We start from the raw sequence: 24626 nt of genomic DNA, 5'->3' as shown, positions 1-24626 counted from the left end.
TTTTTGTCTCAATTTCCAGCGTCTCTCTGGTTTCACAGTGATTATCTCTAGCAGGCGTGCGGCCACCCCCTTTCAGGATCCTGCTGTACATTGTTGGGGACTGGAGACAAACCTTTACGTTCCAGCAAAATTGTCAGCTTTCCCATTTAGTCACGGTGAACACAACTCAAGTCACAGGGCTGGCTGTGCCTAACTCCCCAGCAGGTGGTTGGCCTCATGGCCCCTGTCCTTTCCTGGCGTCAGAGACCATATAGAGGTTGTTCCTCAGATTTTACCTTTTCCTCTGCGATGCTCTGAGTCTGTAGATTCCCCAGTAAGAAGTCATCGCATGTGATTTAATGACGTCAAGCAGTATTGATAGATTTCAGTGAGATCGCTAAGATGTACTCTGTGTGGGCTGCCTTTTCTCTGCTCTAGGATATTTTATGTCTGACCTGGCAGGGATGGTTATTTCAAGTTGTCCCAATGGTTTCCAACTTGCAAAGCCCATGAATTATTTTAGTGCAGTAAAGGGCCTTAAATGACTTCATCCCACTTCTCCTCATTTCTGTCTCAGAAGAGAAACAGAAGAGGCACTTGAATAAAATATTGCATTTGAATAAATGTGAATATAAAGTATGTGGTTTTTTGTCTCTTTTAATGTAGGTTCTCATCAGCAGTAGACTAAATGACATAGCTCACATTTTTTTTTTTAATTTTTAAACTTTTTTAATAGGTCACATTCTTATCTACTTAAAATCATTTTTAAAACATCTTTATTGGAGTATAATTGCTTTACAATGGTGTGTTAGTTTCTGCTGTATCACAAAGTGAATCAGCTATATGTATACATATGGCCCCATATCCCCTCCCTCTTGAGCCTCTGTCCCACCCTCCCTATCCCACCCCTCTAGGTGGTCACAAAGCACCGAGCTGATCTCCCTGTGCTATGTGGCTGCTTCCCACTAGCTATCTGTTTTACATTTGGTAGTGTATATATGTCCATGCCACTCTCTCACTTTGCCCCAGCTTACCCTTCGCCCTCCCCATATCCTCAAGTCCATTCTCTAGTAGGTCTGTGTCTTTATTCCCATCTTGCCCCTAGGTTCTTCATGACCATTTTTTTTTTCTTAGATTCCATATATATGTGTTCATAGCTCACATTTTTGTGCAATTCATATTTTATACCAACCCTGGACCACCCAGCTGCTGGTCCACCAAGGCACTGATTTTTCTGTGGACTTTAATCTGAGGGCTCTTGAATTATGTATCTACGAATCCTGGGTGTTTCCCTGAACTAGTAAGAATAGGCATTCTAACATCAGGAAGTAAATTTCGCATACTCTGTCAGACTAGGTATTGGTAAATCGGCAATATTCTGTCAAGCTAACATGTTGGATAATCATTCTCTTCAGTAAATCAGTGGCTTTGGTGTGTTTATCAGAATCACTCGGTGTGAGACTGCCAGTCTGGGATGTTCACTCTCCTTCATCTGAGTAGCTGGTTTCAGGAAGGTCACGTTGACAGTAGGAGTGGAAGGTGACAACGATGTGCTCGACCGGATTACCTCAACCCACACCGGCAGTTCGAGGGCTGGCAAATACCATAGTCCTCCCATCCTAGCCTTTCAGTAGCCTAGTTTTTAATTGTATAAAGTAAGCAAATGTATGTTTCAGTTGTACTAAAAATTATAATCCCCGATCCATGAAGAGATCTTAACCAATCTTCAATTAAAACTTTCTACCAGATTTCTGTTTGGAAAAACCCCAAACATTAGAACATGACCTTCAATGTTTGTATATTCTATTGGAAAGCACTGTTTTTTTTTTTTTTTTTTTTTTTGGCTGCGTTGGGTCTTTGTTGCTGCGCAGGCTTTCTCTAGTTGCGGCGAGCGGGGGCTACTCTTCATTGCGGTGCGCAGGCTTCTCATTGAAGTGGCTTCTCTTATTGCGGAGCATGGGCTCTAGGTGCGTGGGCTTCAGTAGTTGCGGCGCACGGGCTCAGTAGTTGTGGCTCACAGGCTCTAGAGCGCAGGCTCAGTAGTTGTGGCGCAGGGGCTTAGTTGCTCCGCGGCATGTGGAATCTTCCTGCACCAGGGCTCAAACCCGTGTCCCCTGCATTGGCAGGCAGATTCTTAACCACTGCGCCACCAGGGAAGCCCCAGCACTAAGTTTTATCCATTTTGCTTCTCAAACACATTTCCAAGTGGTTAACAGGGTCTAGATTTTATTATAAAATATTTTTGTAATGGTTTTACTGGTTTCCTTTTTCTTTGTGCTGTCAGCAGTATGAAGATAAGTTTCGTGTAACTGCTTTGAGAGGCTACAGGACACAGGTTAGTCAGAGCAAAGCTGAGAAAAACTGAATTGCACCACATACTTCCAAAGAAAGAGTCGTTGGCATCTGGCTCCAAAGGATGCCGGGAGCCCAGTGGAATCCATCGCAGGGTGTTGACGCGTCCGTTAGAGCAGGTGAAAAGTGACTCGACCTGCACAGTAAGAGAATGACTTAGGTCAATAGGCAGAGTGATGGAGGTGAGAGTTGCAGGGCTCCTTACCTGATGTCTTTTGTTTCTTATAACCACGCTGCCAAACTGGTCACTTCAGGCTCGGTGGACGTTCGAGCCAGGACAGGCTTCGCAAAGCATCTTGTCCAGTCTTCTTATAGATGAGGAAACGGAGGCTCAGGCGTGCGTTGTCCAAGTCACCATGACCGGCAAGGGACAGAGCCAGTGCTCACTCAGTGGTAGGCAGCACATCCTCACCTTGTACTCAGGTCAACTCTTCCCACGCCTCGCGGGCCCACGGGCATTCTGTGCGTGGGGCGTTGTGAACGCTGTATGCAAATAGGGGGCAAGGAGCGCATAGCTCCCCTGCTCACACGGATGCTCCACTGTCTCATTGGATTTCACTTGCAGAACAGAAGTTCAAAGTTCAAGTTATTAAGAACTTCAGGATACTGACGACAGCATGTGAAACCAAGCTTGAGGCCCTTCTGAGGGCGGGGCTCTATGTGATTTTTTTTTTTTTTTAAATAAGCATCAGAGGCAAATCTAATTTGGTCTTGAGTACCCAGGTATTAGCAACATCGTGTAGATTCCAGAAACCAGTTTGGACAATTTGCTGAAGAGTGCCCTTGGAGGCACATCTTTTTTAATCCCATTGCCTTGTTCATCTCAGTGCCATTGATTTGTTCGCAGCTTATTCACAGACATTGTATCCAAGCCATACCTCCGCAGGGGGTCTGGGGTGGATGTGGAGGTAAGGAGTGTCCTTAGAAGTCCATTCAGGCCAGACAGGGGCACAGAAGTGAACTCCTCAGGGACAGGGAAGGATCTGGAAGGATGGAGGATCACCAGCTATTCCTTCCTCTCTCTCCCTCCCCCTTGGACCTGTATGATGGTGGTGTGAGCGTGGAGAACTTACAAGACAGAAATACTAGCCCTTCTTGAGTACTACGTAGGGCACAACTGTCCTGAGGCTGTGTGTGCAGGATTTCACCACCCTAACCATAGCCTGACGAAGGCAGTCCTCTACGAGCCCTTTCAACAGATGACAAAGCTGAGGCTCAGAAAGGTCACGTGGTATCACAAGGTTGGTAAATGGTGGAGCTGGCCTAGAAGGGATGGTGGGTAAGGACACAGACGTGAGAGCCTTCCTCAGCTAGGGATGTACGGAGCCCTGTGTTTTTGACCGTCCTGAGTGAGTCTTTGGTGGTGACCCAGATTCTCTGAGTTGACGCACCTTATCACCTAGACGCTGTCGTGGCTGCCTGACTCTTGAGTTCCCAGGTTTGGCATCCAATGGCCTGAGTCAGTGCTCAGCTCAGCCTCTGACCAGCTTGGCCAAGTCCCTTTGGCTCCCTGTGGTCTTGGTTCCTTTGTCCAGGCAAGGGGGGTGGTTATACCTGCCTCTCAATGCCCTCATGAAGGCCAGAATGAAAGAGCATGGGTTAAAGTTCCTGCAGCAGTGTTGGTACACAGGAGACCCTCATTCCTTGAGTTTTGGCCTCTCTCTACCCCGCCTGAGCTACTGTCACATCTCCGGTGGCGTGGGGAGCGGGGTGTGGTGGGCCCCCTGGACACGGCCCTGAGCATGCTCCGTGGCTTCCACATCTAGCCAGCTCTTTCGCTGTAGCTCTTATAGGGAACTGGCCAGGTGTCCCTGGTAGCTGGCGCTTACAGTCTTTGTATGATGACTTGGTGATCATTGCAGAGGAGCGTGTACAAAGATTGGGAAAATATCGCCCACCCCTGGGGCTGTTCCTTCTTTCCATTGCCCGGACCAATATAAAGTGGGCACTGTTGGAGGTGGGCCCAGAGGGGTTTGGTTCCCCAAGATGGACGTGGGAGTCTATATGTCTGCCTGATACAGCACCGTTTTTTTTTCTTTAATTTTTATTTTATATTGGAGTATAGTTGATTTACCATGTTGTGTTAGTTTCAGGTGTACAGCAAAGTGATTCAGTTATACATATACATATCTATTCTTTTTCAGATTCTTTTTCCATATAGGTTATTATAGAATATTGAGTAGAGTTCCCTGTGCTATACAGTAGGTCCTTGTTGATTATCTATTTTATATACAACAATGTTTATCTGTTAATCCCAAGATCCTAATTTATCCCTCCTCCCCTCTTTCCCCTTTGCTAACCATAAGTTTGTTTTCTACGTCTGTGGGTCTGTTTCTGTTTTGTAAATAAGTTCATTATTGTAAATAAGTGTATTGTTTTTTAGACTCCACATATAAGTGATATCATATGGTATTTATCTTTCTCTGTCTGACTTACTTAGTATGGTAATCTCTAAGTCCATTTGTGTTGCTGCAAATGGCATTATTTCGTTCTTTTTTATGGCTGAGTAATATTCCGTTGTATATATGTGCCACATCTTCTTTATCCATTCCTCTGTCAATGGACATCTAGATTGCTTCCATGTCTTGGCTATTGTAAGTAGTGCTGCAGTGAACACTGGGGTGCGTGTGTATTTTCGAATTAGGGTTTTCTCCAGGTATATGCCCAGGAGTGGGATTGTGATCCAACACCTTTACCCAGCAGCCCAACAGATAGAAACCCATTCATCCCCACATGGACTCCATTTCAGGGAGAGGTGACAGCGACTCCTGCATGTTGAGGGCGAGGAGGCAGCCCAAGTAGCCCCTGGACAAGAATAAGGTCTCCTTAATGCCCCTGCAGTTCTCAGGTTTAAAGGGCCCCCATCCTCTTTCTCCCTGCCCTGACAGGCTCATCCCATAATTTGCCAGCTTCTGTTGAGAATTTTCAAAGCCCAGATGTCTTGTGATTTAACCTCGAATTTGAAAATGTCTGGCTTCCTTCCCACGTGTGTGGGGAGGCAGGTAAAGGCAGGTTAAGCGTCTTTCCAATGGAAATAGCTGCCATTCGAAGAGGTTGCATTTATAACAGAGAGAGGGATGGTTCGAAGGGAAGAATGGGAGGAAGAGGAAATGGGTAGATTTAACCAAGGAGGCGCCCTAAAGGAGGTGGGCTTTGGGCTGTGCCTTCCAGGAAGAGGAGGAGAGCTGGGGAGACAACGTGAGTTGGGGTTTTGGCAGTGATGTAGAGAAAATCCCTCACAGAGCACTCCCGATTCACCCAGCTTTGAGGCTGAGCCACAAGCTCCCTCTGGGTAAGAGAATACCCTAGCCCCTGGGGTCTCCAGCTAACAGAGAAGGAATTGCTCCAAAGACATGAGTGGGATCCCAGTAGCCACAGTTCAACAGCTAAGAGGGGGGCTCGGAAGACCCGCCTTTGTTCACGTTGGCTGGTCCACGCTCGGTGAATGAGTTAATTGGGAACCCTCCCGGGGGAGCCACTGATGGTGCGGCACTCTTAATGAGGAGTCTCCGCTCCCCACGGCATGTGATAATTTTTCAGGAAGCACATTGTCAGTAGATCAGCTGCCTTGTCTCCTGATGTATGCCTTGCGTACACAGGAAGAAGGAGAAACTTGCCCTTTTTTTTTTTTTTTTTTTTTTTTTCATCAAAACCAGTTTAAAACCCCATCATCTGGTCCTTGTCTGTGTTTTGGCTTTCAGTGTGGTTCAAGCGTGTTGGGGTCCCCTTCTCTCCGGTGTGATGGGAACCACAGTGAGGGTATTGTTTATCGCCCTCGCTCTGCCTCTGGTTTCTGATTTCCTGAAGACTCAGCCCTGCTCAGGACCCCAAGCGATCTGCACTCAGAGCAAGCTGTTTCTCTTACTGTGACCGAAACTGTCATAGCTTCCCATCATTACGGGTGACATCATGGAAGAACGGGCTGATGTTCCCTCCCTCTAGGGCTGTGATGTGAACTAAATCAAGTAACAGTGGGCCCCTCCCATTGCCTTACAGGTCGCCCTTTAACCTCCCTGCCACCACCATCATCTCTTCGAAGATGACATTCCTTAAATCTTAGAGAAACTTTTCCTTTTCCCGCCGTTTCCTCTTTCCTCACTCCTACGTCAGAGGGAGAAATGTTCCACCCTCCTACCCACAGCTGGCCCTCCGCCTCTCCTGTGATCTCGATCTGTCATGTCTCCACCTTCACTTGATTCTCCTTAAATCTCTTTCAACCCCTGCCTTCTTTTCAGCCTAAAGCCTTTGGGGATTCTCTTCCTCACTGTGTTTCTCCCCCTTCATCTGCCTGATCTTTCTCTTGCCTTCCCCTCACTAGCACATTTCTTTAGAAAGGAGGCTGCCCCCGCTTCCTCTTCTTCACTTCCCAGTCCTTCAGTAGCTCCTCTGTAAATCGGTTTCCATTCTAATCATTCTAGCGACGCTGGTAAAGAAATGGAACTTTTCCATGTCAGGGGCCTTTCCGACTCCTCACCCTCTGGCTACCTTGACTGTGGACCACCTCTTCCTTCTCAGAATCCCCTCCTCCAACATCCTGTGCATCCTTGGAGGAGAGTAGTCCTTCCACTAGAGACCCCCGAATAGGGTGGTGCCCCCAAGGCTTTCTCCTCTGTACCGTCTCCCTTGGCATCTCACCCATTCCCACGAGGGTAATTGGTTCCTCTCTGCCGATAATGCTCCAGTCTTCGTTTCCAAACTCGGCCCTGGTAGCCCTTCTCCCTGACTCTCCTCACCCACTGCAGGTTGAATTGTGTCCCCCAGAAAAATATGCTGAAGCCCTAACCCCTGGCACCTTGAATGTACCCTTATTGGAAACAGGGTCTTTGTCAGTATCATCAAATTCAGATGAGGTCATACTCAATTAGGGTGGGCCCTACTTCACTGTGACTGGCGTCCTTGTAAGAAGAGACACAGACACACAGGGCAGATGCCGTGTGATGGCCAAGGCAGAGGTCGGAATGCTGTACCTGTATGTAAGACAAAGATCACCAGTAACGACCAGAAGCTAGAAGAGGTGAGGAAGGATGCTCCCCTAGAGCCTTCTGAGGGAGCGCAGCCCTGCCGACATCTTGATTTTGGACTTCTAGCCTCCAGAACTGGGAGAGAATCAACTCTGTTGCCGATAGGCACCCGGTTTGTAGTACATTGTTATGGCAGCCCTAGGTGACTAATACATCACCTGGTCTCCCCATGTGTTCCCTGTGGCACTCACCATCCTTTTAGGGATCCAAGCGGAAGTCTTGGAATGAAGCCGGAATCCCCCCCCCCTCACCTTGATGACTGGTTTTCCATTTCTGCCTCGACTAGGTATAGCATCTCCCTCTCTTCTCCGATCAAGTGTGGTCGCCCTGACTCTGGCCTCTCTGATCTCCTATCCATCCATCACCCAGCCCTTTGTATAATTGTCACAAAACAGTTCTGATTATGTCACTGTCATTGTAGGACACATTTTGTGTGTCCCCACTGCCCATAGCAGTTGACTGCATCTTGGAATTACCCGGGGAGATCTTAAAGGTCTTGTGCCCACTACACGCCTCTATCAGACCAGGATCTCTGGGGATGAAGCCAAGGCCTCAGTATTTTCAAAGCTTCCTGAATGATTCCAGTGTGCAGCCAGGCCTGAGAACCATTGGCTGATAGGCTGTCACAACAGCCAGAGGAAACTTAGGGCAGAAAAGATAGATTTAAGGCAGTGGTTCTCACCTGGGGGTGATTGCGCCCTGCAGGAGACATTTGGCAATGTCTGGAGATGTTTTTGGTTGTCAAGACTAGGGTGTCGTTGCTGGCGTCTAGTGAGTAGAGGCCAGGGAGGCTGCTCCACGTCCTATAATGTCCAGGACGGCCTCAGAATCATCCAGAAATTACCCAGCCCCAGATGTCACTGGTGCTGAGGTTCAGCAACCCTGATTTCAGAGGTGGGAGAGAAGCAGCAATGCTGATCTTGACTTTGGGACAGACAGCTGTGGGCTTCACCGCCCGTGCCGCTCGCCCATTTGTCAGCCCGGTCCACGGAACTTTCTCATGCCACACCTGTTCCCATCGTGTGAAGCCTGAGCCTGCTCCCGCCGAAGATATCCTCTCGCTCTCCTTTTGAGAATGAGGTATAGTGGCATCTTTGCCAAAAGAGAGAGGCTCATTACCTCTCAGATTGCCTTTGCCAGACTCAACAGTCACTGTTTCGGCAGCTCCTAATGGGGACACTGCCTGTCGTTCCATAAACAGCTGATGAGGTTGAGAAGAGATTGGCTAACGGGCCTCCCGTGTGCGCACTGTTATCGATAACCCTGGCCTGCCTGGGAACCACCTCTACCATTAAAGAGAAGCTCTTACGATGATGGCTGATAATTCTAGAGCTTTACAATTGAGAAGAGTTTTCATATAGTACCTCATCCAATTTGACTTGTCATTTCAGCTCTTACCTTTATGCGGTGTCATAAAGGTGATGCCTTCCACAAATGCAGTCTCAGCCCCTTCCTCTGGAGGGAAGTGAAGGGGCTTGAGGAGTTGGGAGGGTGTGCTGGCTCACTGGGAGGGAGGGAGCATTTAAACCCAGGAGGAAGGAGATGATCCAGAAAGAAAACCGTCAGTGCCAAGAGTGGAAAACGAGGTGAAGGGAAAGGAGATGAAGGAGGCCCTGTCCTTGGGTACTGAGTGGGAGGCTGGACATGGGAAAAAAAATGTTTCACGGAATGTGACAATTTCAGAGGAATTGCAGTTGACCCTTTGAGCAACATAGGTTTGAACTGAGCGGGTCCACTTATATGTGGATGTTTTTCACAAAGTACATATTATACGATCCGAGGTTGGTTGAATCCAAAGATTTGGAGCGGCGTATACAGAAGGCCGACTATAAAGTTATATGTGGATTTTCAACTGCTCGGGGTTGGCACCCCTAACCCCCATGCTGTTCAAGGGTCAACTGTGGTTTGAAGGAGTATGGAAACCTCCTTTCTTAGTGATTAATGACTCCCCACTGAGGAGTCATTCTGTGACCAGAAGAAACCTAAAATACAGTTCTGAAAGTAGAAAGAAGTACACATTTGGCCAACTTCATTGACAGCTATGTGAGTAGGATAAGGATATGTAGGTAGATCATCGGACAACTTGATGAATTCCCAGTTGATTGAAGAATCCTAGTCATATAACAGAATAGTGGCTCAGTTTCTGGTATGCCGTAGATGCTTAATGAATCTTGGTTGAATGAATGAATGAATCAACCAACCAACCAACCAGTCCACTGTCCAGGATGATGTCCATAGCGGCAGTCACAGGATTCTCTCATCTTGGTCTTGTTGTGTTCAACCCTTCCATCAATTATTTGGATCACAGGACTGTGTAAGAAACACAAAGCAAATTTACTATACTTGGAGACTGATATTGTAATTTATAATAAGAAATACATATTTGGTCTTTGTCCTATTTCTGGGACACAGCTCCTAAAACCACTGGAAATTTCCCGTGATGGAGACTGATAAAGGTGTCTTTTGTTAATGAGGTGACTTTTGGAACCTAAGGGGGGGCGGCTAGTTGTCATTGGAACCAGCCATGTGACTAGAGTTGGAACTCTCAGTCTTGCCCCCGACTCCCCTTCCTCCCTTGTCCCCCACCTCTGACCTCCAGGGAGGGGAGAGGGGCTGGAGATTGAGTTCTGCTACCAATGGCCAACCATTTAATCAGTCATGCCTGCGTAATGAAGCCTCCATAAAAACCCTAAAGGACTGGGTTTGGAGAACTGCTGGGCTGGTGAACACGTGAAGATATGGGGAAAGTGGCACCTGGAGAGGGCATGGAAGCCCTGTGCCCTTTCCTCATACCTTACCCTGTGCATCTCTTCATCTGGCTGTTGATTTGTATCCTTTGATGTCCTTTTTATAATGAACCAGTGATCTAGTAAGTAAAATGTTTTGGTGGGTTCTGGGAGCTGCTCTAGCAAATGAATCAAATTCAAAGAGGGGGGTCATTGGAACCTCCATCTGTATAGCTGGTCTGAAGCACAGGGAGCAACCTGGCTTTGAGATTGGGGTCTGAAGTGGGCAGGGGATGGGGTGGCAGCGTTGTGGGACAGAGCCCTTAATTTCTGGGGTCTGACGCTGTGTCCTGGTAGTGTCATACTTGAGTTGAATTGTAGGACACCCTGCTGGTGTCAGAGAACTCCTTGGTGGTGTGAGGAAATCCCCCCCCAACACACACGCACACACACACGCACGCACGTGCACGCGAACTGGTGACCAGAATGGATAGAGACAAAGTAAACCTAGGAAGATCATTAATGGAATAGATCATAGAAGAAAAATCAAAATGATCTTGACGAGTTAGATACTGGACCAGGAGAAACAGGCATAGGCACAAAGCCCTATGTACAAGATTAAAATTTCATTTGGACCACAAGGGCCTCGTATCTTGAGAGTAATGGTTGTGACCAGACTTGGGAATCTCGCTCCTGTGCCCATCATTCAACTAAAACTCTTCTTGTGGAAGTTCCAGTGGCTATTTGGTGGTAAAGGGCACTTTCTGCTTGCCCATCCTCATCTTTTTTGCTCCTCCTACAGTATTCAACACTATTTGACACTGTTAGCTTGATGCCCTTCGTGGAACCTTTTTCTCATTCCATCATCCCACTTTGGCTTTATTCCCTGGCTTTTCTGATTTTTCCTTCTCAGTCTCTTTTACCTCCCTTTCGAGTGTTTCCTTTACCTTTATATTTAAAAGTCAATGTTCCTTAAATTCAAATCTCAGTGTCCTTGTGGTCTGTATCTCTCCCTAGTCGTTTGCTAACTGTTTGTTTAAAGTATATTTGTTGAGGACCTACTACGTGCCAGGGACTGTTCTAGGAGCTGGTAGTACAGCAGAGGACAAAGAGACAAAAATTTCTGCCCTTAAGGGGCTTATATTCTAGGGGAAGGGAGACAAATGGGTGAGTGAATAGCTAGATCAGTGTTGGATTGTGGTTAGGGCCATAATGAACAGCCAACCCAGGTTAAGAGAGACAGCCTGTCAGGGCTACTCTTTTAGGCAAGAGAGTCAGGGAGGGACCCCTGGGAAGGTACGTCTGAGCAGAGCTGGACGTCTTGTATTCCCAGGGCTACCTCTACACCAAAGGCTCCCAGCTCCTCGTCTCTGGTCAGCCCCTCTCCATTGGAGCTATGTTCCCGAATGCCTCCTGGACAGCTCCCGCAGGACGTCCTGGGACCCCTGAAACCGTACACGCTCAGCTTTCGTACCACACGTCCTCCTCCTCTTTGGTTTCCCCATTGGTTCACAGCCTGACGAGCTCCTCACTCACCCAGGCTAGAGACTCCACACCGCCCCTCGCCCTTCTCCCTTCTCCTTTTCCACTCCATGCGCAGGTATCCAATCACATGTCACCGGGATCCTCCCTTCCTCCTCATGCCCTCGTTCAGACTCTCCCCTTCTCTTGCTTGTACTCCTTAAGGAGACTTCGAATGAGTTTGCCAGCCTCCAGGATTAGCGGATTGTTCAACCTCCCTGGTTCCCAGCCTACTGGCTCAGCCATCTCCCTTCACTTCCCTCCCCCATCCAACCCCACTCCTGCCACATACACCGTATGCTCTGGCCCCTCTGGCAAGAAAATCATCTCCCCAACACTTTGACAAGACCCTTTTTCCTTTTGTATGCTTTTCACTTTTTCCGGGAATCATCTTTCCCTTCCCTACCCCTCCCTACTCTTCCCTCCCCTCCCCTCCCCTGCCCTGCCCTGCCCTTACTGTTTCGCTCGCCTACCCAGCAGATTTCTAACCATGCTGAGGTAGCCAACTCTGTTCTGGGAAGCTTTTCCCAAATTCTCTTCCCCTTCCCCTTCCCCTCCTTTGCTGGGATACCATAGTGCTCGTACCAGATTGGATTCCCCTGGTTTAGAAGGGCTCTCTGTGTCCCATTAGCCCTCGGGTTACCTGGTGGAACCATGCAAAACTACCGTTCTTCTAGTCAATATCAGCATTCTTGTATGGTTCAGTCTAATATATCCAGTTTGTGTCAGTATTTGTTATTCCTGTTTTGGCTTTCAGAAGTATTCGTACCTTCAACCAGACTGCCTTAAAGTGTGGGGCTCAAAGAATAATTTTCAGCTCGGGGAGACATTTCCCATCCTATTTATTCTACATAGTCGATTTTTCTGGTCAAAAATGGATGCAGACCTTAGAAATCTTGTCAGTGTATACTCTGTTTTCTTTCTGGCTGTTAACAATTTTTCTGTCATGTTTTTTCTGATTCACACCATTTGTTATAAGCACCAGTGAGGTTTTGAGGCTGCTTAGACAGTGATACAATGGTAGCTTGTAGAACTGTCATACTCATTGTCTAATGAAAAGAAAACGATAAAGTTGTGAATAAGGCAAAAGCGATGAAGAGTCTATTTATAGTTTTTCAAGGTGAAAAGAAGATCAAAGTATCAACTGGAGAATTTGTGAATATTTTGTCCAGTGGTTGTGATTTCCATGACTCATATAGAACTAGAGTTGCCCTTGAATTTAGAATGTCTTTCATATTCTGCCTGCCCACTTCCACCAACATTGTAAAACGCTATTCTTAATTAATAGCCCCCCCAAATTATTCTCTTCTGCCAGTTCTATAATTGAATGATTTTGCTTTTGATTGAATGATTACACTTTTTAAATAAAACCCGATAACGTAGCTAATCATAATTGCTCCCTTTTGTGTTGAACTGAATTTTGTTTTGGTATTAATTCTCACTTGAACTGCTGAGGGAGAACGCTCCTGTCCCAAAACAACAATAGGCATCTTCCTGCCTGAATGTATCTAAGCCGTCTTTGCAAAAATGTTTGAAGACCATCGTGTTTGGACATATCATCAGGTTTTCCTTTGCAGGCTAGTTACATCATATCTGCATCTCTTTTTGCAAGTCTGAAATCGTAGGCTGCCGTGCTTCTCAATCCCCTCGCCGTGAGACAATAAAGTTGGCTGGGGCCGTATTTTAAGGGGATAGTTGATTGTGGGCGTGGTCGCCTAGGATGATGCTTAAAGTGGAAAATGAGATGTAAAATGAAAAGAAAATACTGGAACAGGCTAAACTGGTTTTCAAAATCTTTTCTGGTTCAGCAGGGCCAGAGGTATTGAATGTAGAAGACTTTCGGGGATTATCTAAAACTAATGCATTAAAAGATCAGGTTGTTAGAGGATTTTGATTCAGGATCTTATACTTTTTTTTTTTTTTTTTTAAAGTGTTGAGCAACAGACCCTCAAAACTTGGGAGAGGATTTTTTAATAGAGGGTGGCCTCTGACTTGTCTTTATGTTTGCTTCTAAGATGGGTGTCCAACCCAAACAATTAGTGGACTCTTCTGAATCAGGAGCCCTTCACCCTGTGCTTATCAGTGGTCATCCCTGTATTTGACTTGAGTTTCTAGAAGTTTTTTTTATTGAGGTATAATTGACATACAATATTATGTTAGTATCAGGTGTACAACATAGTGATTCAATGTTTGTATACGTTGCAAAATGGTCACCACAATAAGTCGAGTTCAGGTCTGTCACCTTACAAAGTTAATACAATATTATTGACTGTATTTCCCATGCCGTACATTACATCCCCGTGACTTACTTATTGTTATGTTATAACTGAAGTTTGTACTTCTTAATCTCCTTCACCCATTTCACCCCCACCCCCCCGCATCCCCCTCGCCTCTGGCAGCCACCAATCTCTTCTCTGTATCTGTGAGTCTGGGTTTTGTTTATTTTGTTTGTTTTGTTTTTTAGATTCCACATATAAGTGAAATCAGGTGGTATTTCTCAGTCTGACTTATTTCACTTAGTCTCCATGGATGGACCTTGAGGGTATTATACTGAGTTTCTAGAAATCTTTTAAGTAGGGACAATGAAGGTAAGTGGGTCAGACAAATGCTTTAAAAATGGTGCAGAAATTAACGGTGCTTGGAAACATGGCTTATATATCCACAATAAAAGCTTATATGCTTAGATGGGCTGGGAACATCGGTCCAATAGTATCTGGGGATGCAAGAAGACTTGTGAAAGCAGCAATCAAAATCGTTGTTACAACAGGCTTTCTGCTGAGCATTTAGAACGCTCTTGAGAACAGCCTTTTGACTCGGGGGTTCTAAGGAATAAAGTTCCATATAGAAATAACCACATCCAATAAGAAAAACCACTCTGTTTTGATTTTTCATTCTAAGGAGTCACCAAAATATTATTGATATTTTAATAATATTATTTTGGTAGCTCATTATTATTTAAAAATAAGCATATTATCATTATTTTTAAATAGGGATGGGTACTTTTGTATGAATTGGGCTTGAGCTGAAGTTTCTCTTACTATCACATACGTTAGCTATAGACCAGGAAATAGATTCTGTTGCTGAATTGCTGCTACACTGCTGTTGTTCAATCTATGTTTGGGTCCTCTTCCTCCTTATGTACTTTTTCTTCCCTCTTTTATATGTTCAAGTCAGTGGAGCTAGCTCGCTAGAGGTTGTGTGAAAGACACATTTTTAAAAATTGAAGTATAGTTGATTTACAGTGTTGTTTCAGGTGTACAGCGCAGTGATTCAGTTATACATATATATATATCTATTCTTTTTCAGATTCTTTTCCATTATAGGTTATTACAAGATACTGAGTATAGTTCCATGTGCCATACACTAGGGCCTTGTTGGTTATCTATTTTGTATATGGTAGTGTGTTTATGTTAATCCCAAACTCCTAATTTATCCCTCCCCTCCCCTTTCCCCTTTGGTAACCATTAGTTTGTTTTCTATATCTGTGAGTCTCCTTCTGTTTTGTAAATCATTTATTTGTATCATTTTTTAGATTCCACATATAAGTCATACCGTATGATATTTGTCTTCTTATGGAAAGACACATATTAAAGAAGGAAAAAGAAAATGGAGACCCTGGGCAAGTCCTTTGAGTAGATCCTGCCAGGGTCAGGGCTAAATGAAATAAAACACACGGTGATGCCCCGCCAAGGGGTCCCAGGGGCAAGAAAGAGTTTGCTTGTGCGAAGACACGCTTTCTGCTGGAACACACACCGGCCGATCGCTGAGTCACGTGGTGGGAGGGGGCTCTCTCCTCTCAGCTCCACAGCCCCTGCTGTGATGTCACAAATCTATTCTTTCCTGGGAGAATTAATTAGCATTCATCGGGTGCAGCTGGCGAGGAGGAAGGAGGGAGCCGGAGCGCACGCGTAGGCCGGCCAGAGGCGCAGCCCTGTCGGTCGGGGCGCGGCACCCCCCGCCCCCCGCCTCCCCCGGAGCCGCATCGGGGCTCGGCACCGGCGGGCAGGCGGTGGCGGTTTTATAACCGGATTCTCCGTGACGTACGGCTGCCGGCTCCTTGGCAGCTATCTTTCTGGACCAGTAGGCAGAGGGGGATTGACGCCGACGAGACTTTTGCATCTTGGAAGGGACTGTAATCTTCTGTAGTGAAGAACAGAAGCTCTCAATCACGCGGGTGTAAATAAGAGCCGGAGGGGAGCCCAAAAGAAAAGGAAGAGGAGGGGGAGAAGTGTGTATTGGGGGGAGCGGGCAAAGCATTTTTGGTGGATGGTATGAAGCCAGCCATGGAAACTGCAGCCGAGGAAAATACTGAACAAAGCCAAGAGAGAAAAGGTACCCAGGGCTCTGACAATAGCCTGTTTAAAGCTTTTCACTGGGGGCTTAAAAAGGGGTAGCCCGGTTTGCGTCTCGTGTAGAATCGGCTCTGAAACCATCCGGATGGCCTGGCCTGGCTTTCAGGGCGGTTTTTCTCCTGGAGGCTGATGTTAAGTGAATAGAGCAGCCTCTCTCCGGTCCAGTCCTGGTCCAAACCCTTCTCCCGAACGTGGTATTGCACAGAAGGAGGTCCGCAGTCCGTCACCTTGGGTAGCCGGATTGGGGAAACTGTCTGCTTTAATTACTATAATGAGTCCGAACTGAGGTCCTGGGTTCCGCATGTTATATCCCAGGGACATGGGGTGCATTGCTTTCTGCTAATGCCCAGGGGGAACTGGAGGGGCACGCGTATTAAGTACGCTTCGGTTCCGCTGATGCGGTAGTGATTTTGGACATTCTCTAATTTTCGTATTGAATACGATTGCTATTTCCGTGTATCAGACCCTGACTCTGATATGTAATAACCATTTACAGTTGGAGCTTGAGAGAGGGAACGTCAGCTCTGTCGGCTAGTGCTGATGGAAGGCGTCGGCGGGGAGGTGCGGGGTGTCTGCTCTCTGTGACTTGGAGACTTGTGGGAGGAAAAGCCACACCGGTCCTGTTCCTCAAAGGGCAGCTCAGAAAACATCCTGATCTTGACGTACGGAATGGTTTTTGCGGGGAGAAGTAAAGTGTTTTGCGGTAAGAAGATGGCAGAAAATAGAAGCTAAAATTAATCTGTCTTTTCCTAGATAATGACCGATTCAGGTTTGCCACCCCGTGGAATCAGCTCAGCCCGTGTGAGGTTAAGAGCATCTCACTGCATTGTAATTTATCTCCCTCACCCAAAGTTACAGACTGCTGTAAAGGCGCAAGAACATATTCTGTATCTGCAGTGGCTCTTATTTCAAAAGCTACCCGTGCTGGGGTTATTTCTCATGACCCTGACATCCACTGACCGTCACTAAACAATAGTCATTCTCCCTGATAGAGGTACAGGTATGTTTTATATAAGAATATGTAGGTCTGAAATTGCTGACAGTCAACCATTTTACACCTACAAAAACGGCAATTTCACGAATCTCACCATACCAGCATGCTTGGGTAGGGCAATCCCTGAATAACATTCTCTCCTAAACAGAGCAGTTTCACTTTTTAAATTAATTGCTTTTTAAAGTATGATAAAATATACAGATCATAAAATGTGCCATTTTAGCCATTTTTAGGTGAATAATTCAGTGGCATTAAGTATGTAGCACTTAGATTTCTGAAATTGGTAGTTGAGCTTAATCCCTGCATCAAACCTACCGCCCCCCAAACAATAACAACAAAAACCAGCCCCCCAAAACCCCCTGCCTTTTCTTGTATGTATATTTCTTTTCATTTACATGAATGACCAAATAGCAGTAAGAGAAACTCTTGGGAATATTTATAAAGTCGAGGAACTGAGATAAAAGTTTAAAGACTCATTTCCGTGACGATTAGAGACAAAGCTTGGGGGATATAATCATGGAATAATAGCATTGTTGTGAGGAAGCCAATCACAGTTGTAGCGATTTTTCCCTAAAACAGATGCTTAGAACACACTTTTTATTAATGTGGTGTTTGCCAGCGGCAGATAAAACCACTTTGGTCTCCGCAAAAAACATACCTTTCGTTTTTCTCTCCAAAAGCAAGAAAGGGGCAGAAAATCGATGTAAAATCCTTACTACGCGTTTGTGGTTCTCACCTTCATTTATTCTTATGGAGTGCTACTCTTTTATGTCAATTAAATATTTATTATTTAATACCGAAATCTACAGGCTGCCACTACATCCCTGGCAATCTGTATATGAAAACTCGTTAGCTATGGTTTCAGAAACAAAATTAGAAGCAGAAGATAATTCCTGGAGGAACTTTAAAAATTACAAAATGGATAAACACTAGCTGTTTGTTAAGTAATTCAAAAATACCAAGTTACTGCAAGATACCGTCACATATATAATACATGCTTGAGTAAGAATACGGGCCACGGGATGGATTTTGACCACAGCAGCAGGGGTTGTGATAGCCCCGTGACCCACCGGAAATGTTGATCTGGAGGGTAGCCTCTCTACTAAGCTTCGTCTAGACGAACAAGTTCATCTGCCAGCTACGCAGGGTCAAAGCTCACATGAGTATCATCTTTGTAGTTTGCCCAGTTTGTTCGCCCGTTGTCATGCAAGGCACACACAGAGGCATAAAATGATAAACATGTTTGTAGCTGCTTGCCCCTCCAGGATTCCTTTAGATTTAATTTTAAATTTATAAAATCAGTGTTTACTTCATTGACGTTAACATTTACAAATTTGACACAGAATGCATTATATAATTCTTGAGTGGGTGAATCTGGGGTTTTGTTTTTTCCTTTTTTTCTTTTAAGCCTTTCAGCAAGGGATTTAATTTGCTAAATCGAATCCTCTACATTTTGTCACTTCCCACAGAGTTTTAACGCACATGTATTTCCACCCCCCTCTATTCTTCCTTTCCCATTTGTTGTCATAGTTGGTGGTAGGGGCAATACTTGTCTCTGAATTTGGAGTATTATTACCCAGTGGCTAATACCCAGTAGCTTGTAGATTAATGGCTTCAGATAATTATTATAGTGTTTACTAAGAATACAAATTAAACTTAGCTTTATAAGCTGACCTCAACTTTTCCAGCTGGTGTCACTTCCCAGGAGTTTCAGCAGGACAAAGAGAGCTGTTTCTTTAAACAGCCTCATAGCTTTTGTCACAGAACCCTACTGGATGATCGAAATTCACAAGAAGTAATTTAGCAGTTATTCAGGAATTTTTACAGAAAGCAAGAAGGTTTTCTCAGACGGATGTAAGAAATGCCAAATTATTACAAATGACAGTTTTTAAATCGGAAGCATTAAATTAAATCAAAGTGTCGAGAATTGAGTGAGCAGATTAACTGAAATGAAATAAGTGGAGGAAATGAATAAGACAGAATGAAAGCAACTGGATCATGGGACTCAATAATAAAGAGATGAGAGTGAGGTTTCTATTTATTCCTGTGCAGTATTACTTGATGTCAATTCATTTGTGAAAACCAAGGCATCGAGAATCGCTGGGAGGGTGTAATCTAGAGGCAGAAAAACAATTGAATCACTTGTTCTATCGGATGGAAAAAACCCTAAGTATCTGTTAAGAAAATTATTTTTATTATATGTAGGAAACTGGAATCTACGGAAACAATTGTAGTCAGGCTAGTTAAGCTCCTATGAATCATTGCTCGAATAAATTTCAGAACTCCAGGTATCAAATTAAATTTCTAAGCACATAGAAAGAAAAATGTAGAAAATCAGAAATAATGTGTAATTTAAAATAAATTACAGGACATAGTCAAAGTAAGAAATGAATTCAAATGGTTGACCTGATTAAAAAATGAACACATCCATTTAAATCTTTTTACTCAAATAGGTATAATGTCTTAGGTGTTTGGGTTTTTGTTTTTTTTTTTTTCTTTTTAATGTAGCAAAAGAGGTACACTTTTGGCCCTCCTTTTTGTCATTGTTGTTTAGGAAGGAAAGCACTCCTCTAGAATATATGATCTGTAGGCTAAAAACCCAGAGGGACACATTTAACATGTTACACTCTTCCTGGTGATTTATAATTATTTGATGCTGAGATTTTTATTGACGTTTTCTGACTTGATTACATACATATGGTATGGAGAAGGTTGTAGATGCAGTTTTTTCCTATGAGAATCTGCCAAGGAGGACATTTGAAGAGAGGGTGTCTGGGGATAAGACTGTAGAGAAAAGCGGGGCCGGCCAGATGGTGCTGGACATATGTGGTAGGTATGATACAGCTTGCTTTTATTTTATTTTTTTAGAAAATTTAAATGTGGAGGAGATCTCAGCAAGCCAGTTGGTACCTCTCTCCTCCTTAGATATTATAGTTTCCATTAGCATCCTTTTAAAGACTCGGCCTTGCTCATTCATTAGACAAAGAATTCGGACTCATTTCTGGAAATGTAGCTTTGCCTTCCTTGAAATTGAGTGGAAATCTTGAATTCAGATTGTAACGTTAAAAATTGTGTTCCTCTCTTATTTGGAAGTACACGCCAGTTTAAAGTAAATAATCTTCATAACGTGACTTATCAGCCTTGCTGTATCTGAGAACATGTGACATAGCCAGTGTCCCCATGACGTAAGTTTCCCCTCACTGGGACTGGTGAAAAATTGGACTGTTCTGAGATACTCCCTTGCTTTTTTCTCCTCGGGACCCAGTGTACCTCCATGTGAGATGGTTGGCCAGGAATAAGGATGGCTGTGGGACAGAGGAAGAAGGTGGCTTTTAAGAGAGAGAGGCTACAATCCCAGCTTCACAAACGTACCTGCTTGTGTATTCATTTGTTCATTTATTTATTCATTTAATAATGTTCCTCTTTGAAACATCGTCCTTCCTCTGTCCTCTCACGTCATAGGAGCGGAAGGGTGCCAACTCATCTGAGGGACCATTCTGTGGAGTATAATCTTGGTTTTAACAATAATCTTGCTGATTTGTGGCAAGAGGAGAATTGATGATGCCCAAGAGGAGAATTTTGACCCTTAGCCCAGAGAACATGTGATAAGAGAAAATAAAATACTTTCCTATTTTGTAGGCTGATTTGATTAATTGCATTACTTTTTTTGTATATTCAAGCCTTACTAGCTATCTTTGATATCAAGGGTCAGCATACTTGATCTGTAAAGGGCCCAAGAGTAAATATTTAGGCTCTGTGGGCCACACAGTCTGTTGTAACTACTCAAAGGAATGAAACTGGGTCATTTGTAGAGACGTGGATGGATCTAGAGACTGTCGTACAGAGTGAAGTAAGTCAGAAAGAGAAAAACAAATATCGTAGATTAACGCATATATGTGGAACCTAGAAAGATGGTACAGATGAACCGGTTTGCAAGGCAGAAATAGAGACACAGACGTAGAGAACAAACATATGGACACCAAGGGGGGAAAGCGGCGGGGTGGTGGTGGTGGTGGTGTGATGATTTGGGAGATTGGGATTGACATATATACACTGATATGTATAAAATGGATGACTAATAAGAATAAAAAAAAAAAAAACTACCAGGGTAGCATGAAACAGCCACAGATAGTGGATAAACAAATGGGTGTGCCTGTATTGCAATCAAACTTTATTTACAAAACCAGGTGGCCGTCATCGGCCGACCTCTGCTATATCCTATAGTGGTGTTACAGCTTCCTTTAATGTTTTAAGTACTAGCTAAAAATGGAGGAGGACTGATGTAGCTTTCAGAGACCTGGCCCAGTGAGTATAGTCTTTATAGGAAGCTCAGTCTTTGTCATTTAGTTGCTTCCAGTGATAATTTCCTAGATGGCAGAAAGCATACCAGTCTGCAGTTTAGTTATTCAGCCTTGCCCCTAAATTACGTCATCTGAGTAAATGGGGGAAAAGAGTGTACACAGCATTATTTTGATTTCTTTTCCTCAGGTCCCCATCGTTTGTCATACCTACTTTGGCGATGACCACCCAGTTGTGTGTCTCGCCATCAGTCACCACCGTTCACCTCAGCCCCATCCATAAATAGTACCTGAGATGTCACAGTCTTCTGTGCTTCTTCCAGAATACCGCTCAGTCTCCTGCCTTCCTCTCCCTTCTACTCTCTAAGGGGAACGTTTGCAGGTTTCCCTCTGAAGGGCATAAGCCAGGATCTTCCTAGGTCTGTACATTTTCCCACTTCTTGACGGTTGCCCAGAAGCTGAGGCTTCTCCTTGCAGTCATGTGACTCCCTTTTAAGCGTTGGGACCCTGTCCTTTTAAACAAAACATATACTGTGCTCTTCGAAATTTTATAATTTGATATTTAATGTCTTTAAGTTTGGCTCAGAAATAGAAAATAGACATGATTTTCTCTCCCTTCATATCTAAAGATGAATTGTTGTCCAAAGGCCTTCCCAGTAGAACTGGAAAGCACCCGTCCACTTGCTGACCCCATCTCCACGCCTCCGGAAGGAGGAGGAGTTTTATGCTGCATTGAGCGTCTCGGGCTTGGCTGTCCTGTTTTTCTCAGAAAACACATTGGCGCTGGGCAGTCCATGGTTTTTCATTGTCAGTGCCAAGCAGCCTGTGCCTGATTGCCTACGTGAAGAGATGCGGGCAGAGAATGGATGAATCCTGTGCAAAGATCTCCTGAATTGCATGGCCTGGCTGGGGTGCAGTCAGGGTGGTGGGGGACCTAGAGGCCCATTGCTTGATCCACAAGCTCCCAGGATTCTCGAACCCTGCATTCAACCAAATATTTATGCAGCAGACATTGACTGGGCACCAACTGTGTGTTGGGCTTGGAGGGAGAAATTTTTTGCAAGGAGGATGAAAATTTTTCAGATAGAAGTGATCGAGCTCCTTGGAATCCTCTTGCTTGGGGTCGACACGGAGGGCTTACAGCCACTCTAACCAAGAGGAAATCAGGTCATACCATGAGGCCACTTGACCTCCTTCTGGTTCTTTCCACCAGCCCCACCTGGTTTCTCCGCTTTCGGGGAATGTAGCGCAACCCATGTATGAGAGAGACTCACCCAAAATCTGAATCCAGGAAAGGCTGAGAGTTCAGAACCCTGAAGTAACATCAGGAGCTTGGGACCTGACAGGTGTCTTTACAAGGCACAGAAGTACAGCTCACCTCCAAAGAGACCTCAGCAGAAGAGTAGAAAATCACAGCAAGCGCACAGGCCCCCGGCTGCATGATCGCGGGCAAGTGACTTACCTTTCCGTTGCGCTTGGCTTCTTCGTTTGTAGGTATTGGCATATCCCAACTGTTCTAGGGTGTGATCGCTTGCGAGGGACTCTGATTTGAACTCAGTGCGTGTTCAGAGGGCGTCTGAAATTCAGGACCAGGCAGATCCATCTCCTCTGACCCTTAAACAGGGTCCTAAAATAAACTGCTTCAGGAAATTGGATCCCCAAGATTACCAGCGGGGAATTTTGAAGTGTGTCCAGTATTCCATGGGAGATCCAAGAAGCCCAACTAAAGAAACTGTGGACTGACTGACATGACAACTGTAGATTGAGCAAAGATTCTTTCTGAAAGGGCTGTCGTGATCATGACTCAAACATTGGAGGTACTAAGGTGACGCGGTGGAAAGAATCAGAACAGGTGACAGTCCTTAAAAATGTATTGACTTGGATCATTTTGCCTATGTTACACATTTAAAAAAAAGAACAAAAACCTTTAGACCTTGTGTAAAAAAAAAAAAAAAAAATCCTGAGGTAACGAGTGCAACGTGCTTTGCTTGGTGACCAGCACGCCGTGAGCACGCTGTAAATTAGAGGCCTCATCACGTTCTTTAGCAGCAAAACCAGCAGCAGTAAAAATACTTTCATTGTGCAGTTCTGATCTTGTCCTCGCATCGTTTTTTCCCCTTTCAAATGTCTTTAAAAGTCTTTAACTGTCTTTTCAATGTCTCTAAAAGACAGTTTTACTTTACCTTGAAGCCAAGAAGGTTTGCTCTAAAACACCACCTAGAAACGTAGGTCTCCACTTCCCAAGTGGAAATACCTCGAGAGTTTTCAGAGATTGTGGAGAGCAGAGGTGGGGTTTCGTAACAGCTGGTGAGGTTTTCAGTGGAGCCAGTCAGGGCAATCGCCTTTTGGCCTCACAACATGGCAGTTTGCTCAGTCCTTTTCCTCAGTGGTCTGAGGTGCCCAATGGGGCATTATAACCTGCTCTTCTGGTGGAATAATTACCCACATCAATGTCAGCACCATTTTTTTAATCCTTGAATATTTGTGGCACCCCAGAGGACGTAACCCGTCAGTAGGTTTGATGGGATTCTCAGCTGTAAACTGGCCATAGTGACCTTATGGTCTCTTAGGGATTTCAAGGTTGTAATTCAACTAATAGTTACCAGCATCTGATTCTGTGTCAGGCAAGTTGATGGATATTTTTCTCTCCAATCCCCTAAGAAGTAAGAAATATCGTCAGATTACCGGATAAGGACCTGAGTCTCCAGGAGGCCACTTGTCACCTCGTGTGGGAAGAAGCAGTGCTTCAAGCCCAAGACCAGCAGCCCTTTCTCTATAAAGACACTGGGAGATCATTGGAACAGGATTTAATCTGGAACATTCTAGACTCTGAAGTCCTGAGCTTAGATAAGATGAGGTGACAGAGAATATTGCAGATGTCAGTGGAAGGACAGGAGTTTTCATCCAAAGTTCAGCAGACCAGGGGGTCATTGGCCATCCTTTGCAGGCTGGAACTAGGCGCCGTCATAGCAAGCCTGGATTCACCCTTGCTTATGTAGCTGCAATAATGATGGTGCTCTGTGGGTCTGAAAGTGAAATAAACAGAAAGAAACCTACGATGGTGAGAAGCCAGATTTTCCTTATAAATAGTGTCTGCCCAAAATGATCATTCTAAGGGGCGGGACTTGGGGGGAGATGGAGAAAATACAGAAAGAAAAGACAATATTGGTGATTTTTGTCAACTTAAATTGAAAAATGGAGGAGGAGACTAGCGTTCTCCGTGTATTATGCTGAGTTGATAAGGTGATATTGAAAGGTTGCAATTCAATAGCATATTTTGTGAACTCCCCGTTTCCTTGAACTATATGGTAAAAGAATAAATTAAAATGCTGATGTAGAATCTTTGCTGGAGATAGAGACACTGACTCTTTGCCACCTGAAAT

At 44.8% G+C, this 24626-nt stretch overlaps 1 protein-coding gene and 1 long non-coding RNA gene across 7 annotated transcripts in view; one reads left to right on the top strand and one right to left on the bottom strand.

Annotated features, from left to right (window-relative positions):
• Positions 1-24626, top strand: part of GPM6B (glycoprotein M6B) — a 194960-nt gene that overhangs the window by 135785 nt on the left and 34549 nt on the right. Inside the window, exon 1 of one of the 6 annotated variants that reach the window (XM_082447249.1) lies at positions 14898-15931. The exons of 2 other annotated variants lie outside the window; for them this stretch is intronic. In XM_082447249.1, coding sequence (XP_082303375.1) covers positions 15871-15931 — 61 coding nt within the window. In that variant the 5' untranslated portion in view covers positions 14898-15870. Of the gene's footprint in view, positions 1-14897; positions 15932-24626 lie in introns of those variants that run through there. 3 more of the 6 variants (XM_082447251.1, XM_082447250.1, XM_082447253.1) reach the window with 3 other exon arrangements.
• On the bottom strand, positions 852-24626 carry LOC309652980. Its single transcript, XR_014258939.1, has 3 exons — positions 22706-24626; positions 8751-9662; positions 852-2467 (listed from the first exon to the last, which is right to left on the bottom strand). It is a non-coding gene; the product is annotated as an uncharacterized lncRNA (long non-coding RNA).

The sequence above is a fragment of the Balaenoptera physalus genome, assembly GCF_965194825.1.
Source record: "Balaenoptera physalus genome assembly, chromosome: X".
Taxonomy (NCBI): domain Eukaryota; kingdom Metazoa; phylum Chordata; class Mammalia; order Artiodactyla; family Balaenopteridae; genus Balaenoptera; species Balaenoptera physalus.
This window is presented reverse-complemented; position numbering and strand designations above follow the sequence as displayed.